The sequence below is a fragment of the Mesoplodon bidens genome (genome assembly GCF_964165515.1).
Source record: "Mesoplodon bidens genome assembly, chromosome: 2".
In the NCBI taxonomy this organism is placed as follows: domain Eukaryota; kingdom Metazoa; phylum Chordata; class Mammalia; order Artiodactyla; family Ziphiidae; genus Mesoplodon; species Mesoplodon bidens.
Genome location: NC_138177.1, coordinates 41,023,604 through 41,039,622, shown reverse-complemented (window position 1 = coordinate 41,039,622; position 16,019 = coordinate 41,023,604). Strand labels below are relative to the sequence as shown.

Here is a 16,019-nt window from a genome sequence, read left to right as displayed (position 1 = left end):
AATTTATTTGATGGCTAAATGTATAAGACGGTGTCTAGGAACATGAGCTTTGGGGTTATGCCTGGATTCAAATTCTGACTGTACCCCTTATTAACTGCATAATGTTAAGCAAATGATTTAACCACTCTAACCGATTTCCTCAGCTCTGTAATGGGGAGAGTGGTAGCACTTACATCACAAGGACCCAGTGAGTTCTAATGAGAACCCACTGAAATATTTCATGTAAAGAGTCATGTGTATGGGAAGCAGCAAATTACTTAATCTCTCCTTGCACCAGTTTCTTATCGGTAATAATGGAATAATGATAGCCATAATAGTGTCGACTTCCTAGGGTTACTACTGGAAGATTAAATGAATTAGTACATAGTGCCTGGAATATATAGGCACTCAATAATTATTAGCTATTATTATTATTAATATCATTGTTATCATTACTATAGGTCTTATCCTGATGAAATTGGACCAAAGCACTGGCCTGGCTCCCGTTTTGCCCATGTGATGAAACTACGACAGGCAGCCCTTCGAACTGCGAGGGAAAAATGGTCAGACTACATTCTGGTAAAAACAGACGTTTAATTTCTTGACAACTGTTATCTAGAATGTTTCCAAATCAGTTGTTGATAATGTAGGACTGTGGGAACAATCAAAACAACCCTTTTTTAGGCACAAGAAAAAATCTGGAGAACTTAATATCAGGATACCTGGATTTCATCTCAGACTCATTCCTGGCATTTTTAGTGAATAAGCAAATAAGCTCCTGAATTATTCAATCTCTTTATTGTAGAAGGCATAAGAAACTCTAATACTTTTTAGTTCATAGAGAATGCTATGGGTAAAGCAATATAAAAGGTCTTGACTTTTTAGAAGAGTTTTGGGGATATGAGAAATTGATTACATAAGAAGAGATTCAAATTAACAGCTCTGAAATGCTATTATTCCCTTTTGCTCCCAAGTGTCTGGGGAATGGTATCTCTTGCTTGGCTTCCTGGTTGCTTCTAATTATGCTGGACTCTCCTGGAGAATTTCTCTCCATGAAGAGGTTCCATTACTTCCCTCAGAACTTCGAGAGTGGTCCAGAAAAATGCTGGACTTGACAATTAAGAATCAATGTTATCCTTATCCTCCAGGAAACTGTCTCAGTTGGAAAGGACAGCTCCCTAATCAGCAAGAAGCTACAGTCCCTATTCCCTTTGGAAAACTGACACAGGTTCTTCTCCCCCCAAATTTATGGGAACAAAGTTCTTCCTCTGTGGCCCCCAAAATCCATTTAATTCTTTTGGCAAACGTTTTCCAGTACAACACTACAAATAATGCCAGTAAAGCAAAGCCAGTGTTGTTTCATTAAACTTATGGATGTCTTTTCTCTGTCACTAGACTCTGATTCCTAAAGGGAATACTTTTGACCTATGTCCATCCTCAGCCTCTCAACCACAAGAAAAATCAGCCCAATAGTTTATCACACACATAATTTCAATACAAATAATTTCATAGAAGTTTCAAATTGTGCTGATATTTAACATTGTATAGCTGTTTAAATGTCATTGAAGTGTACAAGTGCTGAACCACAAAATTTTTGGTAAAGAGATTAACTATCAAAGAATGAAAGCTTCTGATTATTTACTTTGTGTGTTGCAGGGGGGAGATATACATAACATAAAATCTACCATTTTAATTTTTTTAAGTATACGGTTCAATGTGATTATTTTATGTGATAGAAACTGTTGCTATACTGTCCCTGTAAATGAATCAGTGTTAACAAGGATTTCTGGTAAGAATGGGAAATAGCTTCATTGGTTAACATGGGTTGATATAATGTACTTTAAACAAAAATTCTAACTGTAACATTAAGATAGCATTTATGGATCGGTTTGGGGCCATTTTGGCTTTACTATAGACAACCTGAATAGGTGTGTTCATCTGTACCTAGAGTGGGCACTCAGTAAGTGTGAATAAGTCCTTATTTAAGGGCTTGAGAGCCATTAGTAGCTTATACTTAAACCACTAACCAAGGTGTAGGTTGGGTCCTCGTTGAGTATGTGCCCAATGATAATACCAATTCATTGCTCGGTGCCTCATGCAGAGCTAAACATGTGGAAGTTAGACTAAATGTATTTTGCCTGAATGAAAGCCATTCGGCTGCAAGGGGTTTCCATAAGGAAAACAGGGATAACATGGATAGCTGGTTCCATGTGTCATGAGCAAGTTTCCATGATCCTTTGGCAAGTGTTGGGTTACTCTTGTACCCATTACTGAAAAGTACCTATTCATGCGATGTTATCCTTTTCTTTTCCTAGTTCATAGACGTTGACAACTTCCTGACTAATCCACAGACCCTCAATCTACTGATTGCAGAAAACAAAACCATTGTGGCCCCCATGCTGGAGTCTCGGGGCCTGTACTCTAATTTCTGGTGCGGAATCACACCTCAGGCAAGTCTTTTGGGTAAAGAATTAAGGTTATGAGTTTTAACAAGGCAACCACCTGTCAACAGTAGCCCCATCAATCTTTTTCTGATTTTCTCCCTTGAAACATGCCTGTCATTGTGTTATTGGAGCAAGCATTTTTAGGAAAGGAGGTAAATCCAGGTCCAATGCCACAACCCCATGAGCTGTTCTGTATTGATGACTTATGAAGAAATTATTCTAATGAGCTTAGCATTAGACGCTTTAAATTAACCACTATAACTTGCTGAAATTTGTACTTTTTTTCTCCCTTTTTGAATATTTTCTCCCTTTTTGAATATTTTTTCTCCCTTTTTGAATATTTAATTCAAAAAATTAAATATTTTTTTGCTCATCAAAACTAACATAAGAACACTATAAAAAACTGGAAAGAGAAAAACGTTTTTTAAAGAATCATTTTAATCCCTACCACTCTAACATCATAGATGACAGCTTGCATGTTTTTAACTATATCATCAAGTGGCTATAATGCAATTTACTTAACCTTTCTCTTAGTTTAAAAACATTTAAGTTATTTGCAACTTTTAACTATTATAATGACCATCATAATTAATATAAAATTTCCCATATTTAATATTATTTCCTTGGGACAGCTTCTGAGAGCTGGAATTAGTGAGTTAAAGAGTATTAAATATTTTAATGACCTTTGATATGTTGCCAAAATATTTCCTAAGAGATCTAATAATTAGAACTGCCATGGTAGATGTTTTTACAAAATTTGAGTTAAAAACAAAATTTCAAATTTCCATCATCTCTCTTTTCCATTGTAAAATCTTCGAAGTCTAGAGATCTGTTGCAGTGAATGTTTATGGCTGATTACAGTTTCTATTCTTTAGTTAATAAATTAGAGAGATAAACTGATCAATGTAGTACATATCAATGTAGGATAAAGATTCTCTAAGGGAAAAATTATATGTTAAGTGTGTTCTCATGCTCAAAGAGCTAAATTTTCAGTCCCTCTTTTATATTTGGTTTGGTTTTAGATGAAGAATGAGGCCAGTGGTGTGCTGATAAATATATAATGACTGGCTCTCTGTGGGGGAAAACCCTTGACTGGTAGCATTTACCAGTTTTCATGGTATAAGGACTTCTACCATGCAAATGTTGTTTAAGCTGAGGGAAAGGTTAAGTAAATTGCAGTACAGTCACTTGATGATATAATTATTACAAATATGCAAAGCTTGCTGTCTGTGGTTTATTTACAATGGTGGGGATTAACGTGATTTTTGTTTTTACAGATTTTAAGCTACCAATGTGTCAACTGACTTGCAAACTTCCTGGCTCTAGCACGCTACTGGATGTGGTGGTACTCTTTCGTTACAGTTATCTCCCGTAGCTCCAAGAGATTTTGAATGCATGTTATCCACATCTCTTTTAGGGACAGATTAAGTTCATATTTATAAAAACCAATCAGTTCCTTGGGGAGAAGCTGTTATATTAAATTTAAGTTCGTACACTCTCAGTTAATAATCTGCAGTGCTTCACATGGCAGAATCACTCTGGGGTGTTTTTAATGAGTTGTACATTGACACCAGCATCAAGAGTGGATTATCCTAGTAATGGCAGCCTCCCAGTTTTTGTTGTCTTATTTGCTTTAATATTAAAAGTTCACTTACTTTGCACAGTAAAAGTAAAATCAAAGCAATTTAGAGGCAATTCTAATTTATTTCTGTTTCTGGCTCTCTATCATCCCCAGTGAGGCTTCTGCTAGGGCAGGAAGAGAAACAGCCGATGACTTCATAAGCTTGAGGCAGGCCTTGGTTTCCAGAGCCTTTAAACACATCCAAAACAAAATGACCTCAGTTTTATCTGGTCAATTAACCAGAATCATTACCAACAACATTCAGTTTATGTGGAAAAAATGACACATCTATTGCCTCTGCCTGTCTGCAGGAAGCATATTAAGTCTCTTTATCTCTTTTTTCCTTCTCTGCTTCCTTCCTCCCTGCCCCCAGGATATTCAGTGATTCATTATTATCATGAATTTTCCAAGCTTCTCATTCTGACAATATTGTCCTAAGTAGTCTAGAACTTTGTATTTGACATGTGTTCTCAAGCAGTCCTCTAAAGAACCAGTTTTCCCTCTGTCCCTTGGAAGAATATTGATAAGTTGAAGGATGTTAAGTGATCCTTAAGTTTAAGGCTTATAAAAAATTGTAGGAATAATAATACTTCATATAATGCATTACAGTTTCCAACGTATCTTCACAGACCGTATCCCATGTGATCCCTTCTACAACCCTGTGAGATAGACAAATCAGCTTTTACCCCATTTTTTCAGCAGAAGAAACTTAGGCTCAAAGAGGTTAAGCATGGGCCTAAGATCAATCAGCTAGATGGTTAAGATGAGTCTAAGACGCACATCTTCTAAGTCTTAATTTGTGATCCTTCTTCCTTACCACGTGGTCAGTGTAAGCATTAGCTCAGCTAGAACACTAGTTGAGACACTGAAAGAAATGTCAGAGACGAGGCTGCAGTGCCTAATGTGTGGGTAGTGACACCACTGCAGAAAGTGTGACCGTAAGGGAATGTGACTGATTAATGAATATGAGAGAACTTTTTCAACTACTGAGTATTGTGCCCTTCAGAGTGCTGGCCCTGTGAAACTTTACACTCATTCCATGAGCCTGCCATTGCCTAAAACGTTTTTGGAAATGCCTTTCCAAGCTTCACATGCTTTTAAGTATGTTTTGTCAAGACACATCTTCATCTTCTCTGGAATGGGTTTGAGCTTTGGCAATAGTCAAGTTATAATTGGTGCCACTGGAGTATAAAGCTCCAGTGGTTTCTGCACCCCATGAGGGCTAACACTGGGGTTGTCAATTTACTGCTAAGCCTCCAGCATCTAACACAGCCTGGATTACAGTAGGCACTCAGTAGATGTTTGTTGAAAGAACAGTTGAGTTTGGAGGGAAAACAAGCTGGGTTGCTCCAAACCAGTGTGTTCAAAAACCACAAAGTAAGGGCATTGGTTGTCCTGTGTGCTTGCCCAGAGAGAACTTTCAAAAGGGGAATTCCCCCAAAAGTGTGGCGCCGTGGCATCTCCACCAGAATAGTGAATAAGTAATTGCATTGAAAAAAGACCCCATTTATATGTTTAACTACTGCATGTTTGGTTAAAAATATCAGCCAGGGCTTCCCTGGTGGTGCAGTGGTTGAGAGTCTGCCTGCCGATGCAGGGGACACGGGTTCGTACCCCAGTCCGGGAAGATCCCACATGCCACAGAGTGGCTGGGCCCGTGAGCCATGGCCGCTGAGCCTGCGTGTCTGGAGCCTGTGCTCCGCAGCGGGAGAGGCCACAACAGTGAGAGGCCCACGTACCGCAAAAAAAAAAAAAAAAAAAAAAAAAAAAAAAATATATATATATATATATATATATATATATATATATATATATCAGCCAATATATTGTAGTAATTTTAATAATAGCCAATATTTATTGATGCTTTCTTGGTGCTAGGTACTGCTCTAAGCACTTTTCAGGTTTACCTTCCTTAATTGTTACAGACAACCCCATGGAGTAGATAGCGCCATCATTCCTATTTTACAGATGAGGAAATAGGCACAGCAAGGTTGAGTAACCTGCCCAATACCTACAGACAGTAAGTAGCTGAGGTGTGATCTAACCCCAGACAGCCAGATCCCAGAACATGTGTTCTTAACTGCCCTGCTCTACCACCTCTGATAACTCATGTCATACTCAATCAGTAGTCAACACAACATATACTTTTATGAAACTATTAAATCAAGAGATATGCTGAAACCAAAATTATTTCTGGTAACAGGACACTTTTAGTATTGTTTTATAGGTAAATAGCATTTCTTGAGCTCAGCTGGAAATTCTTAGGCCACGATAAGGAGAAGGTGACTTTGCTTGGGGACTTGTACTTAACCGGTGATGACTTAGGAATCAGCCTAACAGAAGATTGGGAAAGAGGAAGCCCTCAGATCAGTGAACATAACCCACCCATTTGTTCCTTACAGGGCTTCTATAAACGGACCCCAGACTATCTTCAGATTAGAGAATGGAAGAGGTTGGGCTGCTTTCCGGTCCCCATGGTCCACTCCACATTCCTAATTGACCTCAGGAAGGAAGCCTCTGACAAGCTGATGTTCTACCCACCGCACCAGGACTACACCTGGACCTTTGATGACATCATCGTCTTTGCCTTCTCCAGCAGGAAAGCAGGTACTGTTTGTATGCGGTTGTACTGCCACCATGGAAACACTGCAAATAACCAGCTCCTTTGTTTTGTGCATTTTATTAAAAAAAACACTCTTAATAAGGAAATAGCCTTCCTATTCAAGTAGTGTTAGAGGCAATTAATTGTCTGCAGTAACCATACCAGCACCCTCTGTGTTGCTGTCCCTGTGAGCACCAATGACCAAGAGCCAGGACTGGTCCCTACCCAAGAATCCACTCTCTTTAAAAAAAAAAAAAAAAAAAAAGGTGGTGGTGGTTGCCATGGGCCTGTGATTCGTTCTTTATGGTGCTATTGCATTGCTTTGTTCAATATAGGAGTCCTTTACTTAATTAGAAAACTGTGACAGAGGGCCAAAAGTACACTGGGGAAGACCCTGGCTTAAAAAATGGAAGTTTATTTCTTCTCAAAAAAAAAATCAGAGCTAGTACAGTGGCTCTGTTCCACAAAGTTTTCGGAGACCCAGGCTCCTTCTCTATTGCTTCTCCACCTTCCATGAGGTATTGTCCTTAATCATATAATCCAACATGTCTCATCAGTATAGATGCATTTCAGCTGTTGAGTGAAAACCATAGAGGGGAGGGCACTCTCCGACCCTTTAAGGGTACCATCCAGGAGTTGAACACATCACTGCCATGCATAGCCCATTAGCCAGACTTAGGACATAGGACAACAACTAGCTCAGAATGTTGGGAGGCTCAAAATGTTGTCTTTATTCTATGCAGTCTGGAGCCCCAATTCTCTCTCTGGGAGGAGAAAACAAATTTTGGGAGGTAACCAGCAGTCTCTGCCACAGTCCCCCTGGAAGGAAAGGCAAAACCAGACTTAACTCTTTCATGAACCATTGTAGACTTTTAGAGGATGACAAGTCAGTAGGAAAGTAGGTTATTACTCTTGTGTCACTTGCACATGCAGTCAGGGAGGATATAATTCACTAAAGTGGTTCAACATGAAGATACACAACATTCCTAAAGCAAGTCTTTCTTCTCAGGGTCATTCAGACCTTCCTGACAGAGGCCAGGTCCCATTATCAATGAGCCAGAAATGTGCCACTTAACCACTAACAAAAGTGAGTTTAGAAACCAGGCAGATGGTGTATAAATTCATGTGGCTGTATAGTCAGGGTGGATGAGATCATACACAGACCCCAGGCAGTTGAGGCAGGTTGCTGGTAGCTGTGAATATTAATAAAATTCAAGCTACAACTCACACATCAGGCCATCCTAGAAGCCTTAGGTATCCCACTTATCAGTTGTAGATTTGGTAGGAATGAGAATATTTGGTGGAAATATGGAAAGCTGATTATTTTTTCCCTTGGCAGCTAGAACCATTTAGACCCTTTGGCCAGGTGTAGACATGTTTTAGGTCTGTGTCAGGGCAAAAGCAAGGTTCTCATACTCATGTGGATTGGAAGTTTTCATGAAGGTCCTTGTGTCAGCGTTAATGGTAACTGCTTCTTTCCACTTGGTCTGTGATTGGCTCTGATTTCTCCAAGATGGGAAGCAGACTCAGGGCCTTCCCAGTCCTTCAATTATGCCAGTCCCTTTGCTTAAGAGCTTGAAGTAAAGACGCTCCAAGAAATTGAGCTGTTAACAATTACAGTAATGATCTTTGCCTAACAGAGGCCTCCTTGATGGACATTGCACAAGGCATTATTGTGACCCAGTCACTAAATTATTATGATATAGTTTTTTGTTTTTGTTTTTGTTTTTTTGGCAGTACGTGGGCCTCTCACTGTTGTGGCCTCTCCCATTGTAGAGCACAGGCTCCAGACATGCAGGCTCAGCAGCCATGGCTCACGGGCCCAGCCACTCCGCGTCATGTGGGATCTTCCCGGACCGGGGCATGAAGCCATGTCCCTTGCATTGGCAGGCGGACTCTCAACCACTGCGCCACCAGGGAAGCCCTATGATATAGTTTTTAAAACCAAGAATTGGATTTGGGGCTGGAAGAATGACATGAGCTAGACAGGAATTTTTCAGCTATGCCCCTTGCTTGGCCTGTTCACTTGGACTTCATTCTTTATTGGTCAGATTCCCATAGGCCTACCCAGGACATTGAAAGCAGGTGCAGAGGCCCAGAGCTGTTTGGTGATTCCGCTGGGAGGAGAGAGGCAGAAAAGCAAGGAGAGAGGGTCAGTCCTGTAGGCTTTCCTGCTGTGCCTAGCATTGTGTTAGGCTCTGTGACAGTTGGGGAGATAAGATCTTTACATGTGGAAACATAAATAATAGTTATGAAGCAGTGAAAGCTGAGGGGTCAGATCAGTGGTACAAACTGTGAATAGGGCAGGAGTCAAGATAGGAAAGAATGACTGTCATTTGAGGGAATGAAAGAGCTTTCCTGACAGTCATGTGGCTCTAAGATAGCACTTTTACTCAGCTTGTAGTATTTTTAGAAGAGACTTGAATGAGCCTGGAGTCCTGTGCAGCCCATGGAGTGTTTCTAAGCTCTTTCCTTCTTAGGTTCAAAGCAAAGCACTTCCCTTCTCTCTTGAAAGAGTCTTGATGAAAGATGATTTATATTCTTTTGTTCTCACTCTTACGAAGCTCCCTAACTATGGATCATCCATTGGCGTATCTTTTTTTTTTTTTTTGGTGTGTTGGGTCTTTGTTGCTGCACGCGGGCTTTCTCTAGTTGTGGTGAGCGGGGGCTACTCTTCATTGTGGTGCACAGACTTCTCACTGCGGTGGCTTCTCTTGTTGTGGAGCATGGGCTCTAGGTGCGCGGGCTTCAGTAGTTGTGGTGCATGGGCTCAGTAGTTGTGGCTCGCAGGCTCTAAGCGCAGGCTCAGTAGTTGTGGTGCCTGGGCTTAGTTGATCTGCAGCACACGGGATCTTCCCAGACCAGGGCTCGAACCCATGTCCCCTGCATTGGCAGGTGGATTCTTAACCATGGCACCACCAGGGAAGTCCCATGGAGTACCCTTTTTTAAATGTCCAAAAGGAAATAGAGGGTCCACATGTCCCAGGCAGGACCATCTAACCACAAACCTCGACGCTTAATCTTTCACCTCCAACTCCAGGCATTGCCACAAGTGGGTGAGGAGTGACAGGGGCAATCCAAGGGTGCTGGAGTGCTGGGGCGTGGCTGCCCATCCAGCCCAAGAAGAGAACACAGGGGTCATGGACAAGTCTCCGTGGCTCTAATGAAGCCAGGGTTGGGAGTTCACCTCCCGCTGTGGCCAGTGATCTTGGCTGTGTGTCACGGCCACAGTAACCATCTCTGGCACCAGCCAGTCATCCTCCACGTGTCTGCCATGAGTCAAAAGAGGCAAGAGATGTGGGTGACGGGCAGGCAGAGCTTCCTCCTGCACGTCACAGGGAGTGCTCGAAAGTGCCTCCCATGTGCGGGGATGGCAATCCAGAGTGTTTACTGGTTTTGAGACTCAGTTTCCAAATCCTGTGTGGGTAGAGAGATACTTGGCGTTGGCTCTTTAGGGGCAGAGGTTTGGCACTAATGGCTCTTTAGCGACAGAGGTGTGACCTTGCGCAAATCACAGCTTTTCAAACTCTGAGCTTCCATCACCAAGGATAAAGGTAGGTAGATCAATCTTGCAATGTTAAGGTACTAGGTGAGTGCAAGAAAATGTTTGCTATCTTCATAAAAGAAGTACAGTCCTTCAAGGTATAGTATCCTTCACCATTCTTTTTCAAAGAGAAAATTGTTTGCCCCAGAAGTAGCTTTCACTGAGTGCCAAGTTCCTTCATAGATTTTATCTAATTACCAACACATTTTCTTTTAAATTTTTTATATTTTTATCCAATTATCCAGGCAGATAGTTGAATCAATTCGAATAGTCCCCCACAGTTTATTATAAAACCAGAAGTCCCCTGGGTGTCACCTCCCTGTACCATTTCCTTCTTTTAGAAGACAAGCACTTTTAACTCTTCCAGATGATGGTACAAGTGTAGTGGTCACATCCGTGTTTCTAAGTAGCATGCTTATAATGCTGCTTCTTGATTTTCTGGTTTTGCTTTAGGCAAATACCTATTGACTCACTAGTGAAGAGGAGGAGTTAGTTCTCTCCCCTCCCTCTGCCACGTTCACGCAAACGCATTCTTCCCATCACCCTGTCCTCTTGATGTAGTTACGTGGTACTTTAAGAAAGAGCCACGGTCAGTGTTTTTGCTCTTAAAATCATGTGAACCTAATTCCATTTATGGACTATGGCTAGTTTTCCTTTCATATCTGACTTAACAATTGCCTTTTATATTTGCTTAGTTTTATTATTACTAACGCCATCCAAAACGAATCCCTGACTGTCTAAAACTCCTCTTAGAATGGTCAGCTTTAGCAGATGTTCTCTGTGTGTGTGTAAAGATGTCTGTCCTGGAGCCTCCTGTTCTCTAACGTGAGAGGTGCCCCAGCTTCGGAGCTGCAACTCCCTCCTCTTCTCTTCTGTTTTGGCTCTCCTGTTCACTATGCCCTGCGTATTCCTTGTTTTTTGTTTTTGGGGTTTTTTTTGTAATCCTCCGCCTCCTCCTTTCCTCCCCCTGCCCCTCTTTCTTCTCCTTCTTCTCCCACATCATCCAGTCACTGTCTGAGGAAGTGTGATGGCAAGTAAATAGGACCTTGCACGTCTGAAAATGCCTTTCTTCTCCCCTCACACTTGATGGATAGCTTGGCTAGGTCTCATCTCCCCTTCTTACTGAAGCTTTGCAAAGTCGAATGGTAAAATTGTTTACCTAATTAGGGTAGAGAGGCAACCTAAACATTAACTCATTTCCCTTCTGTTTCCTGAATTCATCACGACTTTGCAAGAGGGTCCGTTTGGATTTGAAGTGTCTCAGAAGCATTCATGTCGGCAAACAGTAGAGCTAGTGAGTCCTGTTGGTGAAGGCAGGAGAAGTGACAGTGTTGCTGGACCAGCCCTGCTGGGAGCCGGGTTCAGTAAAGGGGAGGATAAGAGCTCTTTTCTTTGTTTGTTCTTCTCTGTTAATGCCACAAGACAGCTCCACCTGATTTGGCAGGTGATGCAGCTGACTGGAGGAAATTTCATCTGCACAAAATAGAGAAGTCACTATGCAGGTAATTGTCTGTCTGGAAAGCATAGGTGATTATAGAAATTAACAGACCAGAAGCTTGCACACATGGATCCGAGCTTGGCAGACTCATCCTTTTACCTAAGCAGTCTTTTCATTAGTCAGGACTGTCAGTTGCTGGATCTCTCTGAGACCCTCTTGATTCCAATATTCATAGCTACCTGGTTGAACACAGGTGCTATACAGAACTCTTGGAGTTATCCAGCTGGGGCTGTGAAGGCGGGTTTTGAAAACAAGGGGGCTGTGCTATGTCTCTGGTATTGTCATACTGAAGGTTCTTAACAGGACTTGAAATGCAGACTTTCTTTTGTCCCTTTCTGACTCTTTTATAGAAGTTTCATGTCTGTTGGTTGACTGCAAATCCATGCGTTCTAAGAGAAGAAATCAAACCATGGAGCATCATGGAAAATTTTAAGTTTCCTTTGTTTTTTATTTTTTGTTCTACATATGCTTAGAGTTAGCTTTAATAATCTGTCAGCCTTACAGGATTTTCCTGTTTGCTTTCATATAAAATGTGGCTTTTATTCCTCATTTTCTCTTTATTTCCTGTAGGTGGATTACAGTGTTCCATTCTGTTCTCTGGAGCGGGAATTCCTTGCCTCCTTTTTGATCCCGTCATGCCTTTAGTGTTCATTTCAGGCCACAAGGATGCTTTCTCTTCAGAGAGAAAAAAATCAATTTCCTCTGAGCCGAAGAATGGCCCAGGGTTTTTATTTGCCCCAAATTCTGGTTACACTTTCTTAATAAAGGAGCATTTTTGAGGTCTACACACCCTGCCCAGAACAACTACTTGTTCAATTTCAGTGCCAAACTCAGCTTCGGTCACAGCCTAGTCTCTTTTTTCTTAGTTGTCATTGTAAAACTAAGAAGTGTATTTTCTGATTGGCCAGTTTTGTCCCTCTCTTGTGTCCTCAGGCATCCAGATGCACCTCTGCAACAGAGAGCACTACGGCTACCTGCCCATCCCCCTGAGGCCCCATCAGACCCTACAGGAGGACATTGAGAACCTCATCCATGTGCAGATAGAAGCAATGAGTGAGTGACCCAGGGGCCTGGTGGTGGTTCATGTTCCGTTGCCACTGTGAGCATACCAGCCACTTTTTCCCTCTCCCAGGACTAGAATCTCAGAGCCATCAGTCAGCCTTGGCTGAAACATAGTTGTTCATTTGTTCATTCATTCTCAAACTTTTCCTATGTGAAATATGAATATGACAAAGTCTTTACCTTCAGGGAGCTTCCCTTCCACGTGGAGAGCTGGGTACACAGTAAATACATTTCACACAGTGTCCTAAGGGCTATAATGGTGTTTTGTCTATGGATTTAAAATCTAACTTTGTTGCTTTCTAATTATATGACTTTGGGCAAGTAATCTAACCTCCTTAGTTGTGAAATGAAGATAAAACATCTAGGGTTTGGGGGCAAATTCCCCATGATATATGTAAAAAGTATACTAGCAAAAACAATAATTATGACTTCAACTTAATAATAGCTTATGGTGTAACAGATACCATACTAAACATTTTTTGTACTTTGTCTCATTAATCCTTACAACAACACAATGAAAGGGGTTTTATTATTGCTCATATTAAATACGAAGAAATTGGGATGTAGAGAGTTTAAGTATCTTGCTATAGATCATTCTGCTAAATAAATGATAGATTGGGATTTGAACCAACCTTGGTATCTCCAAAGCTCAGATTCTTAAACACTATCATATTGCCTCTGGGTCTGGCATGATGTCAGAACTGGTAAATGCTCAATGATCAGGGACTACACTAATTATTATGTGTAATGAGCAGTGGTGTCCAAAGGAGAAAGTAACAAAAGCACTCTGCCTAAGGGAGGATGCTGGGAATGGCTACCCAAAGGAGGGAATATTTGCACTGAATTTTCATGCAGTATCTGAGAAACTCTGTTATTCATCACTAGAGCATAGGATGTGTGTATGTTGGCAGTCGGGGTGATTGGGGAGGCACAATGGGAAGCAGGGCTGGAAGGTAGGCAGGAGCCCAGTTAGAAGGACCTCTAATGTATAAGAAGGTGTTTGGACTTTTCCTGAAGGGAAGGGAGATTTTAAAGAGATTTTCTCAGCGAAATGTCAGGTTGAAAGGTTGAAAGGTTGAAATGTCGGGATTTAGAAAGGTCACTCTCCTGGTAAGAGAAACATGGCTGGAGCAGCATGGGGCGGTGGGTGCTGGTCTTAGGTCAGAGGTGAAGAGACCGTTTTGGACATTACATGGTAAATTAGGCAAAAGATGGTGAGGATCTGAGCTAGGGCAGGAGCAGTGGGAATGGAGATAAACTTATGACATAGACTTGAAAGGACTTAGCCAAGAATATGTGGATGAATAAAAGGGAGGCAGAGGAAACCTTGTAAGTTCTGACTTGAATGTCTGGAATGACTGCAGGAATTTTAAATGCATGTAGATTAAAGGAGACATTTGCAAAGAAAAATCATGAGTTCATTTTTAGACCCATTGAGTTGCTTGTGAATATCTATTTCCTGCTTCTCACCCCGAGACAATAAATTCCTTGTTCATGTTAGTCTCAAGACATAGCCCATTCCCTGCCACCTAGTAGGCACCCAGTAAATATTTGTTGAATGAATGAATGAGTTGCCCAGTGGATAGATGGAGAGCTGAATCTGAAACTTAAGTTCAATCAAGTCTAAAGATGTTGAGTTGGGATTCATCAACAAGATAATGTGATATCACAGAATTTTAAGAAAACAGGAACATGAGATATGGAAGGAAGTTCAAGTAAGATAAGGACTGAAAAAGAGTCCAGTGGGTTTTTTTCAGCTAATTTCCATAACAAGAATGGTTTCAGAAAAGGCTGACTCAGAATTTAAAGTGTTTGAGAAGTAATTAAAAAGCAAGGACATAGAAAGCAGAATTTTTTTTTTTAAGAAACATGGTAAGGACCAGAAGGTAAGACAAAAATAATTATAAAGATTCATCAGAAGATTCCTTTAAATAGCAAGCTCTCCTACTGTTTTTACACAGGATTGTGTTCGCAAAACATCAGTCAGCCCAGTATACCAGGGACATATTGGTGGTGATGAGCAAAGCATATCTGTAGATTATACCTGGGATGGAGAGCAAAGCACCCCTGATATTACAGCCTTTGTTGCTGATGCACATGATAGTTTGCAAGCCATTTGGTCTTTCCCGGTCTCAATGTCCCTGAGTTTGAAAACAGAAACAAGAGATCACTACTATTCTCTATGAGTACAGAGAATAATAGAGATAATGGAGAAATAATAGAGTATTAATGATAGTACTAATACTCTATTAATAATAGAGTAGAATAATAGAATAATAGAGTATTCTTGGGGGGAATGAGGATTGAATAATCAGCTGGTTCACTGGGATAGTATTTCTAGGACCAGCCCTTAGGAATTTCTTCTGTGAATTTCTTTAATACATAGTGTCTCTGCCTCTTCTCTATGTTCTAGACCCAGAGGCCAAGGGCAGTATCTTATTGCCTTCTATCCCAATCACCTAGCACAGTACCTGACATATAATCGGTAACAAACAAATATTTGCTGAATGCATGACCAGACAAGTGAATGAAAGAATGAGCAAATGAATAAAAACTGTGTTGCAAAGAACATGCAACATGAAGCCAGAATAATGGACTTGAACCTAGGCTCTATCATGTAAGAAGGGAGAATCAACCTCTCAGAGCTTTAGTTCCTTTATCTGTGGAGTGAGGATAATAACACTGACTTTGCAGGGTTGAGAGGAGCAAATAAAAGAATATACATCAACTCCATAAAACAAAGAGGTGTTGCTATTATTAGGACTCTGTTTAATGCTTGGTAATGTGTGTCTCCTTATCATCCCCATTCCATGGCTTTCAATCTTGACTCCAAGTAGATGTCAGCCCAGAGAGGCTGACCAGAGCCTTGCCTTCTCTTCTTTTCCCCCACAGAACTGAGAGCATAGAAAGTTCCCTGTACACAGAAACACACACACTGTCAAAATCAATTTTAATGATTACAACTATGTACAACAATATGCTAGGCAGGTAGATTTCATTTGGGAAGAACCTGTAATTTATAGCTGTCGTTAATGCTCCCCTGTACACTCCAACTCTAGTGCGAGGCACTTTATATATGGCGTTTTATTTAATTATTGTATTTACCTTCTCTAGTTGTAATTTTGTTAAAATTATAGAACCTGAATTTTAAAAGACAGAGCATAATTGGGATAATAAAATAATTGGAAAATAAACCTTTGAGGGTAATAATGCAGAAACACACACTGAAGGCCTATGTAGGATTAAGAAAAGGCTGGTGATGATGAAAT

General features: G+C 40.8%; 1 protein-coding gene across 2 annotated transcripts in view; it reads left to right on the top strand.

Moving 5' to 3' along the window:
• COLGALT2 (collagen beta(1-O)galactosyltransferase 2) overlaps window positions 1-16,019 on the top strand; it is a 127,434-nt gene that overhangs the window by 70,485 nt on the left and 40,930 nt on the right. The window contains exons 3-6 of one of the 2 annotated variants that reach the window (XM_081223521.1): window positions 441-558; window positions 2,295-2,429; window positions 6,447-6,651; window positions 12,622-12,741. In XM_081223521.1, coding sequence (XP_081079647.1) covers window positions 441-558; window positions 2,295-2,429; window positions 6,447-6,651; window positions 12,622-12,741 — 578 coding nt within the window. The remainder of the gene's footprint in view (window positions 1-440; window positions 559-2,294; window positions 2,430-6,446; window positions 6,652-12,621; window positions 12,742-16,019) is intronic. The other variant, XM_081223522.1, reaches the window with a different exon arrangement.